This window comes from Molothrus ater, chromosome 5 (genome assembly GCF_012460135.2).
Source record: "Molothrus ater isolate BHLD 08-10-18 breed brown headed cowbird chromosome 5, BPBGC_Mater_1.1, whole genome shotgun sequence".
Taxonomy (NCBI): Eukaryota; Metazoa; Chordata; class Aves; order Passeriformes; family Icteridae; genus Molothrus; species Molothrus ater.
The window spans coordinates 22955566-22978397 of record NC_050482.2 but is presented as its reverse complement, the minus strand read 5'-3'; the positions used below and the strand labels follow the sequence as shown (position 1 = coordinate 22978397).

Sequence of the window (22832 nt, the reverse complement as noted above, 5' to 3'; positions counted from 1 at the left end):
GGTCTGGGTTGACTGTAGCCCTTCCAGTTTGCTAAATCCCAGAAATAAGACTGTGTGCTTGCCAGCTGGCAATCAGACCTACAAGTGAATAGAACTCATTAGCAGGGACTGGGTGTATTTGGAGATTGGACTTGCTGTGTACATATCCCACACATAGCTGCAGCTAGATTCCAACCTCTGGACCTTTGGCAATGTAAGGCAGGAGCATTGTCTGCCAAGTCAGAATGCAACTCCCCACTCAGCAAGTTAGAAGCTGTGCCAAAATACCCTTACTGTGAAGCTAAGTATGATACAAGTTATGTCCTACTACTCTCATACAAGTTAGTCCACCTGAGAAAGGGGAACACATTCACTAATATTGTTTTTCTACACAGTTGTATTTACAGTTTTGAAAACAACTGTTTATTTGCATCACATTCAAATTAAAAACCCCTGATCTTGTTTTTTTGTTTCTGACAGTTTGAAAGATAGAGTTGACTAAGGTCCAAAGGATGCAATGTACTCCTTCATATCATATTATATCAACCATTCCACTCAGAAGAATTTTTCTCTTGATCATATTCACATAAAAGTAACTGGGGTTAGGAATCAGTATCTTAGATGAATTCATACTTTTAATACTTTTAATTGAAATGAGCATAAATAACCTGGAGTTTTCTGTTAGCAGGTCTTTTCGTTTAGAATTCTGGATTCACTTTTTTCTGAATCCTTCTTGTGCTTGAAGGAAGACTGGTTCATGCCTGTTGAGTCTTATCTTCTCTTTTGTCAGAGTCAGAATTAAATTTGTGAGACAGTATTTCTCATTTGGACTCAGATGTTTATTAGTTTTTATCTATATTATATTCTCACAAAATGTGAGTTCCACAGTATTTTATGCTAATAAACTAAAAATTGAGTTGTATCTCTCTCTCTACAAGGCTTTTTATGGGTAAGCTGTCTAATTAAGAAATGACAAATTATTTTTGCTTTTAACTTAATAACTAACTACTCGTGGTTCGCAATGTGGATTTTTTTATCTAATTATACAATATTACTTAAACTCATGAAGAAGAAGGTGAAGAAGAAGGATTAGCCTCTGTATTAAAACTTCAGTCTTGTTTTATATATATTACTATATTCTAAAACTTTAAGTTTTCTATTATGTGATATTACACACTTTTATTTAAACTATACGCTTACAATTTCAGTTCTGTCATTCAATTTCGGAAGCTTTCTCTACAACCTCAAGTCAAATGTGAAGTGTTTTCTTGGGAGTCAGTGCCTGTTAGCACAGAAAGTCTAAAATTCTCAGCAGCCATGGTTCCAACACATGTCAGAGTCTCTTTTGTATTGCGCTGTTTAATATTAACTTTATAGTTGCAAGTCTCTAGAAAATTGCTATTTGCCCTGTGAATTAATTCCCTTCTACTAATGGTTAGTTAATTCATCTATGAAACAAGGGAAGGTCCTGTAAAGAAAAACTAATAGATATGAAACAGATATTTGGCAAAGAACGTTAGTGCTCATTCCCTTTCCCAGTTGGTTTTTCCTAGCATTTCATGAGTGATAGATTATGTGGCTTCTCACAGACTTTTCAGCTATGTTGTGGAATGCCCTTTACTGGAAGACTTTAAGTGAGATTAGTGAAACTGCTGGTACACTTGATCTTGCCTTGGTATGGGAAGATGACCTAAATGACCCTGTGGATTTCTTTACTGATGGGCTTTTATCCTGCTTTGTGTGTCCAGGATTCTCACAACTCAGATTTTTTTTTTGTAAAAAGCTGGTCTGTGTTACTACATTTAGTTAGTCTAAACTGGAAATAAAGTAGAACTGCTAATGATTTTATCCATTTATTTTTCTCCTATCTAAGCTTAAGAACTTCTCTTTCCCTTCAATTTTAAAGAAGTGAAACAAGAGAGAAGTATAATTTAGAGACATTTTATTGGCAGAAATCTTGCTCACAAATGCTTTTCTCTGTAAATTAAAGGTCAAGAGGGTTTTAAACCAGGATGTTCCTTGCCAACAATTGCAATTGAGGAAGCAATTATTTGTAGTTAATATGGTTTGGGACAGATGCCGTCATTAGAACAATGAGACTTTCCCCTTGTTTTTGACCCAGTAAACATTCTGTTATGAAGTTATGTAACCGTACATATGGACATTAGGGAAATGAAGGAAGAGTTTGAGAAAGGGAATCTCTGAATTGAAGGTGAACTCATGATACAGATTTCAACTCAAGTTGAAGCTAGGATTGAGAAGAAAGATTGGGAATAAATAATCATTTATGATTGCTGAAGACTTAGGTTGTTGGAGGTCAACAGAACTGTGGTGTTATGATTTGCATAAAAGTATAAGAGCAAAGCAATTACTTTAACCTGTTGTTCAAAACAACCTATTATGTCTATCTAGTTTAAATTAACAAACTGTGATGTAGTAGAAAACAAAGACATTTTCACACATTTTACTTGCTAGCAAACTAATGTCCAGCTATATATTGCTGCTCTAATGCTTTTCCAGAAATTCAGCCTAATCACTAAAAATTCAATTTGCCAGGAAACTTTTTCTAAATATTGGCTTCATAAAACAAAATTGAAAGTGTAGACTATTTTTTTAAAATGCTTTTTTTATCTGAAGAAAGTGCTTTGCACAGTTATGAGAAGTGATATATGGTCACAAGAGGTAAAGTTCTAATATTTCATGTTTGCAGCATATTCATAGGAAAATTGTAACATTTTATCTGCATTTCTGGTCAACTGTGCACAATGAAGAAAAATTATAACTATTTTTCCTGGTTTTTCCACTGATATTGGTGGTAATTCTAGCTGAAAGGAAGATGCATTTGCTAAACAAATGTGGCCAAATGTGTTTTAGCCACACAGTTCCTGTTGTATCTCCTGTTGGAGTCCTGTGCAATGGCCACTGTCCAAGGACACATAAAGACATAAAACATCTGTTCCAACATAAATATGGGAAACTACTTTAGGACACATTTGTATCTATTAGCATCGGCTGTGTTACATTTGTTAAACTTATACTACATTCTAGTGTTCTGAACAAAGCCAGAGTATATAAAAACCTGTGCTTTGAAACAGCAGAACAGAAATAGGACAGAAATGAAACAGTAAAAAAAAAAAAAAAAAAACAGCTGCAGAAAGAAGACCTGTGATCACACGTAAATCCTGAAATTATGCCTTTTAAAAATTTTAATATTGCTACACACAGATACCAGAAGAGCTGAACATATCTTGTCAAAAAGTATAATGATTTATTAGCTTCAGGATCTATCTGGTTTCTGATAAAATTTGAACTGTGATTGCATACACATCATTCAGCAGGAGTATGTTAGGCTGCCTTTTTTCCTCTTATAACACTGTGTTACAGATTTTACCTAAACACACTCCACACTATTGATGCTTTAATCCAGTGAAGGAAGGTTCAAGGCTTACATATTTTCAATAAGTAAAAGAACAAACAGTCTCAATTACTGAGATTATGCTTAGTCTATCTAACAAAAATGCTGACTTTCATTACAAAAATTAACATGTACCGTATTTTAAGACTACATAAGACTTCAAAAATAGCCATAGGAATCTAAAAATGTCAACTTGGTCCCTCTGTATGGGAACATTCTGCTGGATATTGCTATGGAAGGCAAAAATAGGTGAAGACTTTATTGTGCAAGTTTGGTATTTGGTCCAGGTAGGTGAAATTGTGCTGTCCTTAGCCAAGGGACACTTTCAGTGATCTCTTCCAGGCACAAACCCAGAAAAGCAGAGTCAATACATCATCCACACCTTCTTTATTCATTCTTTCCACAGGAGATTATGCTAGGAAATAAACTCTTTACTCCCTGTTGTTTCAGTTTGACAGAGTTTGAATGCCTGATTGGCCAAATTAAGATGAGGCATTGTAGATCAGGCTCTGTCAGAAAAGTTAATCAATAAAAGCAGAAGCTTCTGGTAGAAAAAAAATACTGTTTCAGGAAAATAAAATGGAGTATTGTAATTGCTCTGTTTGATTTCAATAATTCTGTGTTTCATGGCTGTTTTCACCTAAGAGCTGACGGAAAACTGAGTCATGGATCAAAGGTACACCACACTCTATAGGAATTTAATTTTTCTGTTTAACAAGAAACTTAACCAATAATCATGAACTTCAGACAGAAGCACAGAAGATTGTGTAAATCCACCAAAAAGAAATGTGAAAGTGTTTTGTCTCCTCAAAATGCATTTTATTGTTCCCTCTGAAAGCAAGATATTGAAAATAGCTTAGCTTCAAAGCTCTGTTTTTCATTATTGTGGCTTATTGCCCACAATTAGCTGCTTCCAAAGCCCATTCAAAGCTCTTGTGTTCTTTGACTGCTTCTCCTACAAACTGGGAAAGAAATTGCTGCCTGTTTTGGACTGTTAAGTTTTATATTTGGTTTGCTATAGGAAAAAATATTAGCAGTATCTTCTGCTGCCTACTATTCTTACAGTAGGAAAGATGGAGCCATACATATGGGCTGCCTCTGTGCCTTATGGCAGCCTTAAAAGACATTTTTTTGCTAAGTTGCCAGAGAATTGACATGGTACCTGAAGAGCTACCATGTGCATTTCTGACAGCTGCTCCTGTAGCTAACAGTTTACATTGACCTTCTGTAACAAACATTTTGCTTGGTTCCTGCTCTCTGCAAAATTGAAAATATGGCAGTGGGATGGAAGGGAGAGTCTTCTGTGACCCAAGTATTTTTTCAGTCTGTACACTCTGCATGGGATTCAAGAGGGTGACCTAGTTCCTTTGGAGGCCTATGTACTGGGGTGAATTAGCTATTTAAGGCACAGTTTGGTTGATCTGTTCTGAATATCTATTTTATCTATGTCTGATTGGCATAGCTGTTAAGTTGTAGTGTCTGTGTTTCAGCTGCTAATATTTGATCAGATGAAACCTATCTTCTGTAATTTATACCTTGAGCAATCTGGATAAAATATGTTTGGCTAAAACAAGTCATGCAAGCAAAGTTACATGAGTCTCATGCAGAGGAGGCAAGGAATGTGATATAGACTCCTTTAGCAGGACATTGGTGGCATTCCTTAGCACATTAAATTCATGTAGTTCAAACCTGGTGTTGTAACTCTTGGTACCACTTTGTGACTACTGAGTATGTGATGATGGATATTCCAGCTTGAAGACTTACAGGGTGCTGAACAGCCTGTATACATGTACTTGAGCACAGTGAAAGCATTTGATCCTAAGGGATTTGACCTGTCTTGGATCTGGCTCTTCACCCAATGAAAATTCAAAAAACTCCTATAAAGGCAAAGTCATTATAAAGGTAACAAGATTTTTGCATAAAGGTTTGCTTTGGAAAAGGAAGTGAAAGAAGAGAAAACAGGGCAGGAGGTGGGAAAAAAGACTGGCAATGAAGGAAATGGAGCAAACCACTTTTCCAGTAATCATTTTATTTGAAAGTATAATTTCATAACCTTTTTTAACTTGTTCTTTATATGGCTTGAGGTTTTAGCCTTCATCCAGGGTTTTATAATCTGTTAGGAATTTAATGTATAATTTAAATAAATGATAGAAAAATAAACCCACTAGTGATAAGAATGAAGGTTCTGCTTCTGTGAAATAAAAATTCAAAGTGTTCACTTCTCACCTTATAAAGTTATGAAGCTTTGCTCCAGTCACATACTTTTGTGATTGTTCCCTACCTTCAGGTGTGAAAGTCATCATTACTTGTCAAAAGCTGTTTAAATATGAAAAAAGCTGACTTGTAGATATTATTTGCTCTTATTATTTTGCAATAGAATAATATGAACAGTAAAGCAAATTAACATACAGTATAGAAGTTTAAAAATGCGGGTTTTATTCTTTTGAGTTTTTAAGTTCCTGCCTGCCAAAAAGGTTCCTTCAAAAGTGTCTATTAATCCTAAATAACAACTTAGAAAGGAAGTAAGGGCCATCTGGAAAAGTCTCATTCGTGGGAAGAACAAAGACATGTATGGTGTCTAAGTCTTGGTGTAGAGTTCTGTGAAGATGGAAAGAGCACATCATACACTTTATTTTGGATATGGGTTTCACCCTCTCACTTGCTAAGCAAACGCTGGACTTCAAGAAGCTTGGAAACTTAATTAAGGACCTGGATGAAGTTCATTCCTCTTGACAGGAGCATTCTCTTTGCATCAGCTCTTTGTGGGAGCATTTCTGTTAGGGGGATACTTACAGTAAGTTCCCTCTGTGGCAGATGGACATTATCCCAGTCCAAATCAACTTCTGAAGCTACTACTGTCCATTCTTTGACTCAAAATGGCCTCAGCTGTTGTGACATGACTTACAGAACCTCATTAAGCTGGAATTGAAGAATCAACTCACATGCCAAAATATGAATGACACAATGCTCTTGGGCCAATAGGTTATCTCTGTCATAAAATGTTATAGTGAAAAAATTAAGACAACTTGGGATTTCATAGTCACCCTAAATATGTCCAGATTTGCTTCAATTCCCTATGTCTCTAGTGTGTTTGAAGACCCCCTGAACAAAATGGAGGTGTTTATCCCTGTCTGAGCATCTCTCTCATGTCTGAGCTGCAACATTAGTCCTTCAGAGTCCTCTCAGGCCACTCAGTAAAGTGAATGAAGAAAAGTAATCCTTCAGGGAGTGAGGTGGAGAACCTAACAGATGCCATCACATTACGGAACACAGCTCTTCTTTAGGTCAATAGCAACCCTATCCTTCTCCTTCTCAAAGATCAGAGAGAAGAATAACTTTTTAAAAAATAATTATAGTTTAGGTGAAAATGGTAAAAAATAATTCACTGACCTTGTACTCTGCCTTTCTATAATTTCTGCAAACCGTCTTGCAGCTTCAGAAAAGACCTGTGAGGTTCCTGCATACTATCTGTGAAAAGGGACTCTTACAATAAAGATACTGCAGAAAGAAGGCTCTGTGCCTGTAACACCAGTTCCTGTAACCAGGAACTGAGGCAGTTCTTCCAATGAAGTGCTGAGTATTTTGTTCTCAACCCAGCAAAGTACTATGAGTGCTCAATCCTAATCATGTGATCCTAAAGCAGGAAAATGCAAATGGGAAACTATGTCCTTTTCCCTGATGATGGAAGCAGAAGCCGATACAAAGGAAAACATATTTTCAGCTTTGTATTGCTAAAAGTATCTTTTCTTTATAAACCAGAACTGATAACCAGTTAATTGTGAACTCCAAGTGCTGAATTACAGCTTCTTTTTCAGTTGAAGCTGCACAATATCTGAGTAGGTTCTAAAATGGTAGTAACAACAAATAGAGGACTTGACAATCTTTCAATCATTCAAATAAGACTTCATTCATAAGACAACAAGTACAGCGCAGCTGATAAAATTAGGAGTTCTATTTTTGCTTCATAGAAAAAAGATTTTTGTTGTTTTGTGTTTGGGTGTTTTAAATATATGAAACCTAAAGTAGGGCAGAATTCCTAGGCCAGATGAACTCCTACTTTAGAGTTTGTAATTTCTTATCCCATTGGAGATTTTTTTACTTAAACCACTAACTGAACTCACATCAATAGGACATAAAGGATTTGAATTTACATCTCCTACATCTCAGCATTTCTCCTGAGAATTATAGAATCATCAGATTGTAAAATTTGGAAGAGACCTCTAAGACTGTCACATTCAGCTAGCAACCCAGCATCACCACTGTTCACTAATAAACCATGCCCTCCAGGGCCATATGCACACATTTCTTTGAACACTTCCAGGGATGGTGACACCATCACTTTCCTGGGCACCCTGCTCCAATGTTTGACAACTCCTTCTGTGAAGAAATTTTTCCCATTGCCTGATTTAAATCTCTCCTAGTGCAAATTGAGGCCATTTCCATTAGGCTCTTAGACATTACAGAGATGTTCCAGTTGTGTTTTCTACTGGACTTAGTCTGGCATATCAATTCCTAGGATATTTACTAATCAGCCTTCCCTTACTAAACTAGAGGAATTCCCACTCCTAACTTGAAAATCAGCACCATCAGGTTTCCTGTGAGTGTGTGAATGAAAAGCTGCACCATTGGAAGCCCTCAGGGCACTTTTGGCCTGGAGCAGTTTCGTTAGCAAGGATGGCTGAGGGAGATGGTCTATTTTAACCCAGAATGCACAAGGTTTCCATGAGAGTTTGTAGCAGCTTTCCTGTGCAAGAGGCAGCCAGGCTCTTTATGGAAGAGGTTCACAGCAGAATAAAAGTTGATGGTCATGAATTGAAACACGCAGTTTCTGGCTGGGAGTATGTAAGGGAACATTTCTTTATTTGTGATTCAGGCTGCACAATGGGTTTGGGCAGGCTCCGTTCTTGAAGGTCTTCAACAGCAGAATAGCAAAGCAGTCTGATCTGATTTAATAGCTGAGTCTGCATGAAGCAGGAAGTTAGATTAGAGACCTCCTGAGGTCCTTTCCAAATGGAATGATTTTGTGACTCAGTGATTCTATTAAGTGTATGGAAGCAGATGCACACTTTTGAGGGATGTAAAACAAACCAAATGTGCTCTTTGACTGCCGCAAATTGTTATGATATGAAAGATTCAAAACTATATGTGTTTGCTTATATTAATGATTAGAAGTACCTTTTTGTTTTGAAATTCTGTGATTTGACATTTGAAGTACATTATATTATTTATAAAATATGAAGAGTGTTACCACTGTAACATATAAAATACAGACAAACATACCACAGTATCACAGCATATGCTGCAGTCGAGACTGCCGTAATACACAGAGTATCACCATACAATTTCAGAAGGCTTTAAGCATCCAACCATACAGAGTCACATCCTATCACTTCAGAAGGCTGCAAGGATCTGCCCTTCTTGTTCTTTAGCCCAACCTTTTCTATCCCTCATGTTCATGCATTGCACCTGTGTGCCCTCTGTTCCCTTTGGTGGTTGGTCAGTGCATCTGGGCACTCCATGGCTCATTGCTGTCAATGCCCACTCCCAATTACCACAAACTGTGTGGTACACCACAGCCTCAAGGTAACTCATTTCTTACTTTATAAGCTAGAAGTACTTGTGGAAATACTATAGTATTCCAGAGTGCTACACTGTGCAAAGAGATCTCTGCTATTAGTTGACAGATGTGGAGCAAAAATATGTGGTTCGACAACCCCTTAAACATTGCACATGTGGGTTTTGCAGGCAGCAAGTTACTCCAGATAAAAATCGCAATAAACTACGATCACCTTGCTTCTATTTTGTCATTTTTCTGACAGTGTATCATGATTTCACATGGTATTTTTTTTATATACCATTATATCTGTATGAGGAAAGCTTCAGATTAAGGACCTTGTCCTTCAGAAAAGAAGGACAAACAGACCTAAAGAGCTGCTCTGTTGGAAAAAAAACCCATATATATGAGTTGTATCTAGTAGGGTGCAAACATGAGTATTCAGGGAACTTATACTTTGCTTTAGATTCAGGTATTTGTGAAATTCAATATAAAGCATGGTGAAACAATAGAAATTACTCTTGTAACTTGCTGTATTTGCTGTGGAATGGTACTTGTTAGTCTTGTGGACCTTAGAAATAATTGTACTCAACAGCTGACACTGACGTCTATCAGAAGACAGGGAAAAAATATCTTGGGAAAATTTTCAACTTCTTTTCAAAACTGGTTGTGAGCAGCACACTGCCAGTGGACCACCAGCACTCATAAATAATTATAGCACAGCTTTTGTTTGGCTTTAACCCAGCTCTGACTTCACTGCTTCAGTCAATTACTGGAGAGTGAGAAAGGCAGAATAGGACCTCTCAGAATAGGAGAGAGCTTTTTTGCTTTACATGAAATGCCTTACAGCACATTCAAGTCTCATTTAATCATAGAACCATTAAGGTAGGAAAAGATATCCAAGATCATCAAATCCAACCTTCATTTACATGAGCCTTTTCTTTTGCATTCTGATAGAGTGAAGAGGTTTATTCTGTTTTACCAGGAGGAAGTAGGATCATCCCTGACTAGAATGCCACTTGGAATCTCTGCACATCTGGGATTTCATAGCTACCTTGACGCCATTAGCTGGACCTATGTTGGACCTTTCCATTCCCCACTATGCTAGATTGTGAAGTTCCTCAGCCTAGAAGGAATTTATTTAATCCCCACAATCACTATGTGGTGTTCCATTTAAATCAGTCTTTGTATGGACATTTTGTAGTGCAAAATGGTAAGCTAGATTTTATCTACTACATGTTTTCTTTGAAGTTCACTCTTTAGTATGAAAATAGTAACGCAGTGCTTTCAGACTAGCAGCCAATCTTGAGCTGGTTACTCCTATGTTATTCTTTTAATACTATAGGCTTATTATTGCAAAATAGAGGAATTTCAAAATATTTCCAAATATTTTTTAGCAGTTGAAAACAATTATTTAAGCAATTCTATTCAGCTACCATAACACGGCACATCACGGACAGTCATTTGTCCTAAGAAAACAGTTTATTGTATGTATAAAACCCATATCCTTCTCTTTCACCTTTCACCTTTCCCTTTTCTGACCTTCCCTCAAGATTTCTTATTGTCTGTCTCATGCTGGTAGTATGAAAAAATAATTGGAAAAAGAAAAGAAGTTATCAAACATCAGTACTTTTTCTACAAGTATCCTCCTCTGATTTAGTCATGCAGATATGCCATTTTTATGAGAGAAAGGGTTATTAACGGATTAGTGGGAGGATCAGCAGAACAAAATTGCTCCACATCTGTGTAATCCTATAAAAAAAGACTAAAGTTTATACAATATCTACTGTTGTCAGATGATAAAAAGGCTGTAAAAAGGATGTGGAAGGAAGGAATTGAAATGAAGTAAAAGCAAGATGACAACATCCTTGCACTAATATGTAATTTAACTTTTCTTAAATTAATATAATGTATCTAATATAGATTACAGTTTGCAGTATATAATGGAACCTAATGTATGCTATATGCACTTTATACACTGTAATCTGATATTTGTTGAAATAGATCCTTTCCATTATCTCGGTCCTTTTGTAGGTAGTAAATCCTCTAAGTCTGATTTAAACTGGAAATATTTTAGTTTTCTGCAACAGCCTAGTCAGCTGCAGGGCCAGTGTCTCAATGTCCACAGTAAATTCTTGTAGCTCCTTGCCACATGGAAGAGAGCTGGCAGTGGAGAGCATTTCGTCTGTGTGATTGGTTCAAAATTTTAGGATCTTTTGTAGAGCCACTTTACTACTGGGAAGACACTCTGCATAAAATTGTTGTTCAAGATAGTCATTATCTTACTGAGGAAAATTAGGAAGTTGAAAAATAGATGGTTAAAACCTACGAGTATAGGCAGGTCCTGGGCAATGCATCAGCTAGACTGTTAGTCTAAGGCAAAAATATTGAAACTCTGATATTCAATCCATTATTTCAGAGCTGCTCAGGTAACATTTCTTGACATTAAATAATCCTTTCAATCAGAAAAACAATGTGAGTAATAATGTGTAAGGTTTTGCTACAGGATGTGAATGTATCCATGCCAAATCTGCTGAAGGAAAAACTTGTTCCACATCTCCAGAAAGCTGAATTTACAGTAATTAATTTTATTAGTAGACACAAGAAAGTTAAACACTAAACACCTCACAGGCTGACTCAAAATACTTACGAAAGGTGGAGGAGTCCACAGCTCTACAGAGAGTTATTCCTTTGAAGTGATGAATCTTGGTGAGTGAGTTTCACCTGGGCTGGGAACATTGCCCAGATCCAAGTGTAACCTCAATCCTTATGAGAAAAACAGTAGTTAACATGTTTCTAACATCTCGGTGGAAACAATCTGAGTCACTTTGATTCAATTATCTTTGTTGTGCTAAGCTGACTGCACTGTTTGCGTCCTCTTTGCTCCCCAGACCTGAAGTAAATCACAGAAATCTTCCAGATGTCTCCCTATAAGGGAGAGTGAATTTCTGTATGAAAGTATTTGTATAGGTCTGGGAAAATTCTGTGTCCAATAAGATGTAATTAACTGTCTTAATACCTTGTTGACAGAGCCTAAATTTTTATTTGTAAGGTTTTTTTTTTTATTTCTATTTCCACTATGTCCCATCTCTGTGCTAATGTGATCTCAATATTTATCAAAGCAAGACTTCAGCTCAGCATCACTTACCATGCCTTGTGCAATAGAATAAATATAGCCATTAAGCACATCATTTGGTTTTCAGAAGTAGTTGGTTTTTTTGAGGGAGGTCATGTTCAACTACTGACTGCTTGATTACTTTAGCTGAATGAAAAGTACTTGTAGTAAATTACTGCAAGGAGGCTGTTGGAGAAGGCACAGCAAGTTCTAACTCCAGCCTGTGTATTTGGCACTAACTGCTTGCAATCTGTTTCTTTCCATGTGTGAGAGCTACCTGCATGCAGTCTGTTGTTCTGTGAGCCATCAAGCTGTAACCTTGCACTTTCAGTCTGCTGTCCACCAGAAGGCAAACCTTTATTCAGTATCTTTTAAAAGAGATCATGGTTAGTAAAAATGCATTATATTCACTTCTATGATTATAGCAGCCAGTATGCTGCAAATTCATTAGAGTAATTTTCAAACCCATTATAATTTAGAAAATAAATCACTACATAGCTAGATTTTTAGGTGTTCTAGGAAAACAAACTTACCCATCTTACTTCTGTGTCCCAGCTGTGTATATTAAATGAGTATCTGGGAATATGTGAAATTTAGTGCTGGTCACAGCTATTAGACATCAATGAAAATATTCTAACTCAAAGGCTCTTTTGAATGAAATACATAATGATTTTCAAAGTCAAATCAGTCCTTCATTATTTTTTTATGGTAAGCCACAGTGTGGTTTAAGGGAAGCAGAAATGATAACCAGATTCTGTCTGTAAATGTATTTATCTTTTCTGTTTTGATAGTCTCCGTTATGAGTGTTTTCCAAGAAACTTTAGTCTCAAATGATGTTGACTTAATTCCTTTCAAGTAATTTTATTTTTACCAAAGCTTTTAACTGAAGAGGAAGAAAGGAGAAAAAAACCCCTGTCACTTCTTTAATCTTCCCATCATCTGACTCTCTTTCAAACATAAAGTCATAGTCATACTTTCTGCACTACCATGGGCTTATACAGCACATTCTGAATATAAGTAGCTGCAGCTGGAGTTATGGACAGTGTTGGATGGAGACCTATCCATGCACTGCCCATGTGTCCCAGACATTTGCGCTGGTACTTTCTCTAGTGTCATTTACATATTCTTAGTTTTAGCCCTCACATTTGTTGTATAGGCAACATTGCCTAAACTGTACATCAGTAATAGATTTTTCATTATGTATTTGCTGGTTAAAGTTAGGAAGATTTGTGTAAATGTCCTCTATCTAAAAATATACTTTCTCAAGGTCTCTTGACTAACTTAAGCAAACAGCCTAATGTCTTAATAAGAGAAGGGTCTGATCTTTGGCCAGAAAAGTCTCAGAGATTGATTCGTTATCAGAGATGGCTTCTTTATTGAAGGTCACTTTAAAAACAGAGCCAAATAAAGAGGGGTAAGGCAGCTGCTTGCAGGATTGCCAGGCATTATGACCTGCCTCTCACTGAGCTGCTGGGAAAGCTCAAGATGTAGGGATGACCCATGCCCAGGGTGGGGTCATTGCAATGAGCAGATACCTATTTCAGGTGCCTCTTTTCTTCTTGACACCTTTCAGATGAGAAGCAGTAGTGGATGAGATGGCCTTCCACAGAAAACGTGTCCCCAAGCTCAAGTGTGACCCAATGGGGGCCTCGTGTCCCCCTGACTGTCTATATGTAGCTGGATGATATTTTTCAGTTTGTGCTTGAGCAGACAAACCATTTGGAACACTCTCACCAGTGAGCAAGAGTAGGTCCTTTCACCAGTGATATTGTTGTCTGAAGTGGAGGGTGTTTGGCTCTTGGGAGTTGACTGAAATTAATCAAGTGTTGAACACGACTGCTCTGACGATCCGACCCCGTGTGTTCCCTGGGCCATCATTAGAGACAGGCAGCATCAGAGCCCGTGGCTTCTCTGCAAACACGTGTCAGTGCAGACTGCAGATGTGTAAAGGGAAATTCCTACTGTTGCCTACACATATAAGTGTAGTTTTCTTTAGAGTGAAGCGTCCATTCTTCTGTAGACTCTGTCTCTACACGAACAACAGGAACTCACAGATTTTTTGGGCATTGTCTGGGAAAACAGTTTCAGAAGCCTTCTACCTGGTGTTTCTGAGCCTGTGTAAATGGCTTTCTCAGTATTCCCCAGACCATGTGTGGCTGCGATGTGTATTCTAATGCATACCATACCATGGAGATCTGAATTTCTGTATAAAACAGTGTGTGAAGCGATTTCTTAAACAAAAAACATTTTAATTTGCCCTGAAGCCAATATTATGTACATTACATTACATTTTGAAATCTTGTTTTCAGTCTATCCATGGCTCACTAATACCTTTTCAGCCCTTTGGGCCCCTTTAAGTTCAGTTTAGAAAATTTAGAGTAAGAGAGGAAATACTGATGTTCCTTTTTTTTTTTTTTTTTTAATCACATAAAGGAAGCAAAAGAAACAGAGTTAATGGTCCTATTGAACTGATCTTGCAGAATTCCATTATTTTGCATCCTGTTTGGCAGTCACCAGCTTGCTATTCATAATTAATATTTTGCTGAAAAAAAAATCAGTGTTGCATTCCTTTTCTGATGTTCAGGTAATGTTGAGGAGAGTCCAGGGCAATCAGTTGGAGACAGAGAGAGATTTAGGAATCCTAAGGTCTAGGGAAACAGAAAATGTCCAAGCAGTGTAACTAGGCTCATTATGTACTGTGGAGGGAGTGTTGGTGAGATAAAGATTGCAGAGAAAGGTTTAATGTTTTTTCTAGTAGAACATTGGATATAACTGGGGGGAAGAAAGCACATACACACACGCAGAGACAGAGGAAAAAAAAATATTTGGGTACAGCCCTTTGTTAAACCTGAAATAGAAGAGTTCCATTTGTATATCTTGAGAAGACTCTCTACATGCCTACAAAGTGATTAGGGAGTCAGATACATTCCCCCACAGATAGCGATAAAGAAAGGAAAGTATCTTAGATTTACCTTTCCATGGGAGTTATACATCCAGTCTTAGGTTACAAAAGAACCTGTCCTCCACTTTGAATTGCCACATGATCTCTCAGGGATCTAAGTACCTACTTCGGTCAGTTCTTTCTCACACAGCAGTTAACAGGCTCCCTCCATCCAGTTTCAGCCTATGTTCCTTATACACACCTAGTCTATGGACACAGTGGGTCCAAGGCTCTTTACAAGTCAGCATTTAATTGTGTGTTCAAAGCAAATGCAACCAGCTTCCTTGTGAGAGCCTGCGACAGAACTGACCAGAATACCCTGCAGCCCCCTGGCTGGAGGGAAAACATTGGGAGCTTGAACTGAAATCTCTGCTGCCAGTCAGTTCAAAGTGAAACTTTTAACTGTGTTTTCTACATCACAGGGAAATGTTCTAAGAGGGAAATACCAATTACTGCTTTATGCACTGCACACTCCCGCTAACATGTCCTGAGAACACCTATTATCAAGCATTATTGGCAAAGGAATTTTTAAATTCTGTTAGTGCCAAAGAGGCCAACTTAAATATCTCTGTGAGCTGTGGGTGGCTTTGCCTATGCTCAAGACAAAACAATTTGGCACTTAGGAGGATGGTGGTTTGAGCTCGTACATTACAAGGGTGAATAGTGTTGGATGGAACTCCAAGACAGAGAAAATAAGAGGCAGAGTTGTGAATTGGACTCAAACATCCTAAATCTCTCCTTCAAATCCTAATCTTAGTGTGCCCCAGGCCCTAAATAAAAAAAAAATTTAATAAATATACTTCACCATCTAAAGGATTTGGTGCTAGAAATGAGAAGTACTTTTGTTAAAGTATACCCTGAAATACTGAGTTCATATCTGCAAGCCTCTTACTGTGAAAAGCAGCTTCAACAATAGTGTTGGCAGATGTATAGCTCACTGTACCAAGTCCTAGGCTAACATGCTCTTTCAATGCATTGCCTTCATTGTCAACTTAAGAAATCTTGAAGGAGCAGTAATGCTTTCCAATTAATTCTTTCTCTCGTCCCTTTTCATACTTCCTGATTGTAGTGACAATTTTTCAGTCTGAGAAGTTCTGCTGTGTTTGTCATGGCTGTGATATAAAGGTCATAGCCTAAATCAAAGGGACAATTCTATAGCTCAAGTGCTTCTTGCAGTTAGGAGGCTTAGAGTACAGATCTTTCTGCAGTGTGATCTGTGAATGCCATATACCCTGAGCATGGGAGGGTAGAGATGAATGCTCCTTATAAAAAGCCACAAGACTGTAGGATTTCCCAACTAATATTGAACATTTTTTACCTAATTACCAGGGAAAAAATTCAGGGTCACCTCAGCACTTTATTGAGAGAAACATAAATATGTAATAATTCCTTTGGTTATCACTTAAAACATTTACTTTTTGCTCTGTCAAAGCACATGGTTTTCTCAAGCTATTCCCCATTTTCAAATAGTAGACTTGGCAAAATTCAAGTCAGTTCACATTCATAGCTTGCACTTAAAAAGATACAAAGAAGAGGACAAAACAAGAATCAAAAACTGATGCAGCTCTTCAAGTCTCCAGGTCAACATTATCGTATCACTTTTTAAACCAAAAAAACACCAGAACATAAACAGCAAAATGCCTCTCTTCATCTATTATTCTTTGTTCCTGTTTTATCTTCCTTTTAGGGAGGAGTAAATACTAAATGCTTTTAATTCCTCTTCTTTCTTGTTTTGTGTACTTTGTTTATAAAGCATACAAGCTGGAAATCATCAATATTCTTGCTTGGGAAAAATTAGCTTCATGAGGAAAACATGTTCGCTAAGAAAGCACTTGAAAAATCCATGCAGATGTTAACTACAAATACTGAAAAAAAACCCCAAACAATCCCTCTGTAGTTATAATTAGGTACATTTTGAGACATTTTCCAAAATTTAAGTTTCTGATATTCTGTTCTTAATGGAGTTGGAGTTGGATTTCACATTTAGTTGTCTTGGTTCAACTGATCTCTGAGCTGTTCAGAATGATAATTCACAAGACTTTGCTAAATTAAGAGTCATTCTTTTTAGGTCTCATGTGAATAATTTTGTTCTATGGCTCACAAATGCAGCACTTTAACTGTTTGGGAGCAGGAAGGCAGATAGGGTCTAACTGATGTGCATATAAATGGAATTGAATCAAAATCCTTCATAGATTAAAAGGATTCTTTTCTATTCCCCATGCACATAAAAGATACTAAACTAGTGTTATGGAACTTGTAATATTTTCTTGAAACAGTTTCATAGCTTTCTTTGAGGTTAGCATTCTGAGTGCAGAGGAAGACACTGCATCTGCTGTATTATCAGGATGAAATTTATTTGTCCATATAAATAGCGAGTGCTTTAAGTCTTTGTGGAAAGGCATCTACTGGGATTTTCAAAATTTTTTAGCAGTTAGTAAAGGTACTCTGTAGTTATGACAATCTTCAGTCACTGGTTAAAGCATGTGACATTATTCTCAAAGAAATTTTATATGCAGAAATTTGGGAATGAAAAATGTCATGCAATTTAGGGTATGCTATTCTTAAGAAACAATAATATTATAGTAACAGCATGAATAGCACAATTAAGAGCTTAAAATCAATTAAGACTGATGGTTGTACTTTATCCATATATCATACTCTTCTCTGATGCCCTGACAACATGACCAGTATCTCAGCTTTTCGTATCATTCCTGATCTCCTACTGATGTCTGTGCACTGCATTTTTCCACCCAGGAGTGCTCAGACCCCTTTTCTATAGTTTTTTTATGGTCCCTTCCATATCTGTGTGTAAATGAACATCTCATAGTCTTTTAATGTGTTATTTGTGACAGTCTTTGGGATCACTATTATCCCATATTTGCAGATAGAACTTACTAGGTTCCTTATGAAAATACTGTGGTAGTATGAAATACAGTTTCTTTGCTTTAAAAATTAACTGCAGCACAAGGACATGTTACTCCATGAGGTCATCCCATTAATCCTATATTCTCTGTTTAATGGCTTTGTTTGTCTTTTGATTAGACAATGTCTTTATGTATGTCCTAGACAGTGCTTGATGACTAATTATAGTCATTGTTGCCCATCCAACAGCAGTAGAGAACTGAAATTTCTTGATAGAATGCCTCTCCTTATGACAGGTCTCTAGACTTATTGTGCACGCACACAACTTTCAGTTGTCCCTGCATTTATTTCTTAACTTTATTAAGAAAGTTGATAGAATGGAACTAATCCATCTGTCCACAATTTATTCTCTAGCAATGTGATATAGTTTCCCTATTTCATGAGCTCACTCTTTGACTGATTTTATTAGAAGTCCTTCCATAGCATCATTTTAATCACTTTTCATTCATTTTTAGTCATGTGTGAAATAGTAAAAAAAGATGGACTAAAGAAACATGAAAGAATTTCATGAGAAACTCAGGTCAGCTTAAATAGAAGCAGATCCAATAAAGTTCAGTCAGTGAGCCTACAAAGACCAGCAGAAAAGAGCTCTAAATTAGCTCTTTCACATGGAGTTTTATTCTGCCATGTCTAAAGTGCAGTCAAAAGGAGTGAGACAGCCCTGGCACACCCTGAGAGGAGGCAGGGCTGCAGTGCCTGCAGGAGGTGGCTGGGTGACCTGCCAGGTTGATGGGCAAGGCTGGCCGAGAGACCAGAGGGTCAGAACTGACGCGTGGAGGGGTCTCACACCTTCTTTACCAAGAACACTCAGTGCTGTTTATCTGATCCACCAGTTCTCACCCATGCATGGGTTCTGGATGTTAAAAAGATGCAGGATTTTAGCTACATATTGCTTGTATGCAACACTAAAACAAATTCCTGTGATCTTAGTTATATTTCTCTTGTTATTTAGTTTAAAACATTCTGATATATTGATCCCTTATTAGACTGGTAGGGGTAGTCTTCCGTGGTCTGGGCTGGGTAGAATTTCAGAGATGAGTACTAAAGCAGAAATTGCCTGTTTTTCAGAATTGAGCCCACCACTCCCATTGATTGTTAGGGGTTTTCATATAAAAGACAGAAGGTCTTTTACTGAGTAGCTGACTGTAGAGCCTGTATGCAGGCATTCTGGGTGGGAGTTTCCAAAGCACTCAATTCATTAACAAAGGTCTACTTCCACCAAAAATTATGGTTTTAGCCACAGCTGTGAATGAACAGAGTTGGATTATTCCATAAAAGTATTGAAAAGCCTTCCTTTGTACTTAAAAATGCCTTCTTGAGCTGATAGGTAGCAGCAGGTGTAGATGTTAAAAGTAACTTTATTTTAGTTACGGTGCTTTGTCACTGCTGGAGCACCAACTGTTAAAATGAACACAGATGGACATTTTTTCCCTAATGGTATGACTTCTCTCAGGAAAGTCAAGGGCTTCTTGCCTTCTTTTATTTTACTGCAGTTTCAGAGTAATCATTTTTCATTAAGGTGGAGGTGGTGAAAAAGGTACCACAGCAATTAAAAATCCATTAATGGTTAAATTAGATTTCTGAATCTGAACTATCACTGCATGTACAATGGTCTTCACTGTACAACATTCATCCCATTACATCAGTTGCATGAGTGTGGGTCGGCTTTATAATGCTTTGTTCATTTCTCTCTCTGTCTCTACCTGTGTAATTTTGAAACTGTACAGTTATGATTTTTTTTTTACTATTTTTATATGTCTGATCAAAGCTATGTATGTATATGTATATGCATAAGTACATAATTGAGAGGAAATATAGTTATTGGTTATTCAAAGGTGAACTAAACAAACAATATTCTTATTAAATTAGGCACCCAGACTATAAATAAATTAAATACCATGAACTAATAGCCCAAAATAATTTGAAGGTAAGAACTGAGAAAACTCAGTAGTGTAACAGCCTTGTAAATCTGTTTCATCTGTTTCATCTCTTAAACACTAAAACATTATGAAGAATCAGGTTCACTATAGTGTGATCTGAAAGAGACAAGAAAATTGTCATTTCACACAGTAGATGGACTCCAGAAATGTTCACTCTCTAAGTATTAACTGATGTTGTTTAAAAGCTATGTAGATGTACAGAAGAAAGCTTTATTCCTCTTTTATTTGCTAGTGCCCAGAAAATCTTCCATAAAGATAAAAGGAAGTTTACTAGCAAAAAGCCACACCAATCTTATAGTCACTAAAGTACATAATGCAAGGGAACTTTTCTTTTGATTCTAATCCAGAAAGTACAAGGGCCTTTTTATGTCTCCCTTCTAACAATGAAGGTTGGCAGGAAGAGCAGACACAGAGCAACAACTATCATTTAAGTTTACATGTCTGTCTCTCATCTTTGCCATGAGTATCTTTTGTAAACATACTTAAGATCACAAGATGTTTCATCTTTGGGCTAGGAAAGGATGTCATGTTGCCACAGCACCAGAAGAAAACAATAAAAAAATCTATATGCATTTAGAAAAACCCTCAGTGTGCCATATATTTATGGAGCTGCAGTAAATCTGTAGCTGCCACAAATTCATTTTGCATATTGTATTAAATATATCAATGATGGTCTCCTACAAAGGTAAAAATTAAACAAATGAGTCTTGTTCAGTGATTCACGATCTCTCATGACATGACAGTTTAGATGTGAATTAAAAATTAAATGCAAGCAGTGTCCTTTGCACACTAAAGTCAAAGGGAATCAGTTACATAGTTCCTGCATGTTGGTTGTAATTAGCAAAAACCCAGCCACACAAAATTGTTGCTAATGGTATTGCCCAATAAATGCGATTAAAATAAAATTTTGTTTGCTTAAACACATACCCTGGGCAGAATGAACAAGAAAATCCCTGTCATTTTATGGCACTATGTTGAGGGCAATGGCAACACATTCAAGAATTTGGGTCTCTCTTGTGAACTCCTGTGCAAATTGTTTTACTGCAAGGTAGGAACTTTCTGATGTTAATGTTAGTTGAAGTTATACTGTTAAATAGCTATATTTAACAGCTAGAGACTCCAAAACACAGTTTAATACAGGAAGATACTGTGCCATTCATTTTGTCATTAGAGGTTTCCCTAGTTAGAGAGATTAAGCAGAGTACAGGACAATCCACATATAACCACTGTTTTATGGCTTATTTATGCAGAAATACGACCATAAACCTCTGAAGCCCCTGGGAAGATTTCTTTCTTCTAATTTTTTTTTTCACCACCATGGACTTCAATGAGATCAGAATAATTGTGAGACATTGCCTTTTGATTGCATAATCAAGAACCACCAGTATTTTCAAAATTCCAAGATGTGTTCATATTACTGTGTGCAATGGCACATATTCTACTAACTGTCAGTACCTTGTCTCTATTAGGACTTAATTGTCTTTTGCTCATTGGTGTAATTTAGGCACAGGATCTTAGATGTAGCATATTATCATGGCAACAGTGAATGATACTATGCAACAGGTGTGAAATTAATTTTTGTACCATTTTAGAATATAGATTTTTTTTCCTTTAAGCACCTGTATCTCCTGAAGCTATTTTGGGGCATTTCATCACAGAAATGAATCCCATATGACTACAGATAGGCATACAAAATTCCTAAGGGCGAATAGGTAGAGATTATATAATATGTAGAGACAACATGATGTTACATGAAAGGTATCTGTTTGCCTTAATAAATTTTCTTATATCTTTAGCAAATGTAGTATCTTGTATGTTTACTGTGGATTGGGATAATTTATTGCAAAACCTTTGTCTGAATGGAAAAAGGATTCTAAATTTCATATTAAACTATATATTGAAGAGCTAAGGATGAACTAATTGCAAAACTATCCCAAATAACTTTTTTACTCTTGAAGAGGATTTCAAGGTGATATGGATGGGCACAGTGCTGTCATTTTCACAGATTCTATTTATTTCAGGACTGTGGTTCCAAAATTCGCCCAGAGGAGTCCTGTGGCTTGCAGCCTCTCTCTCATGAATACCTCGCAGCAATTTCACAGACAGTGTTTAAGACCTGTGAAGCTGGAGACACAAAAGGTTCGTATTTTATCCCCCTTTTTTTCTGAAAATTAACTCATGCACTTTTCAAAGAAAAACTAGAAACAGTATTAACTCTTCACTATGGACATGCACTAACCTATGCACAATAAATTGAACTAATCATTCCAAATTTGTAGCAGCCAAATGATGTACCAATCCTGGCAATGAAGAATGCCAAATGGCAAATTCCCTGCTAAAGCACTAATATTTCTTAAATAAGTTACATTTTCATAGAAGCCAAGCCATGTCATTTCCCCTCAGAAGATAACTCAAAAATTCTGCAGAAGTAGATGTCATACATTGTCCTCAAGCTATGTACAGGGGCTGAGGTGCAGCAGCAGAGATAAAGATATCACCTTACTTCTTCTGACATTAATGCTAAAATTTAGAAGGCTGCTTTATAGTTCAGTACAACCAGGGTTTCATGACTCATTTCTAATCCTTTGATGTAGAGCAGAGACAGTAATTTAGGGTCCAGCCAAACACAGAAGTGACTTCCTTCTCTCTTAGTCACCATGGCACTGTTCTTTAAAGGAAGCTCAGCACGTTAACAAATATACACTTAATTGATACAATTTCTCTCTCTCTCTCTCTGTCCCTCTTATAATCAATAAATGCAAATTGGAATATACAACAGAGGAAGTGTCTTTCCTTCATTTTACATCACGGAATGAAATTATGATTTACCTACCAAAAAATCTTCTTTCTTTCAGAAGTTCTCCTTTGATTCACATCTGGTTTGAACCAGGCTATCATATCAAAATTAGCTCTTTGTTCAATATTGTTGCATTACCAATAATACAGAAGTCAGCAGACATTAACTG

The 22832-nt window shown here is 36.9% G+C and overlaps 1 protein-coding gene across 1 annotated transcript in view; it reads left to right on the top strand.

Moving 5' to 3' along the window:
• The window catches only part of CPED1 (cadherin like and PC-esterase domain containing 1), a 143795-nt gene that overhangs the window by 97047 nt on the left and 23916 nt on the right, over nucleotides 1-22832 (top strand). The window contains exon 17 of the mRNA XM_054515002.1: nucleotides 21888-22005. Coding sequence (XP_054370977.1) covers nucleotides 21888-22005 — 118 coding nt within the window. The remainder of the gene's footprint in view (nucleotides 1-21887; nucleotides 22006-22832) is intronic.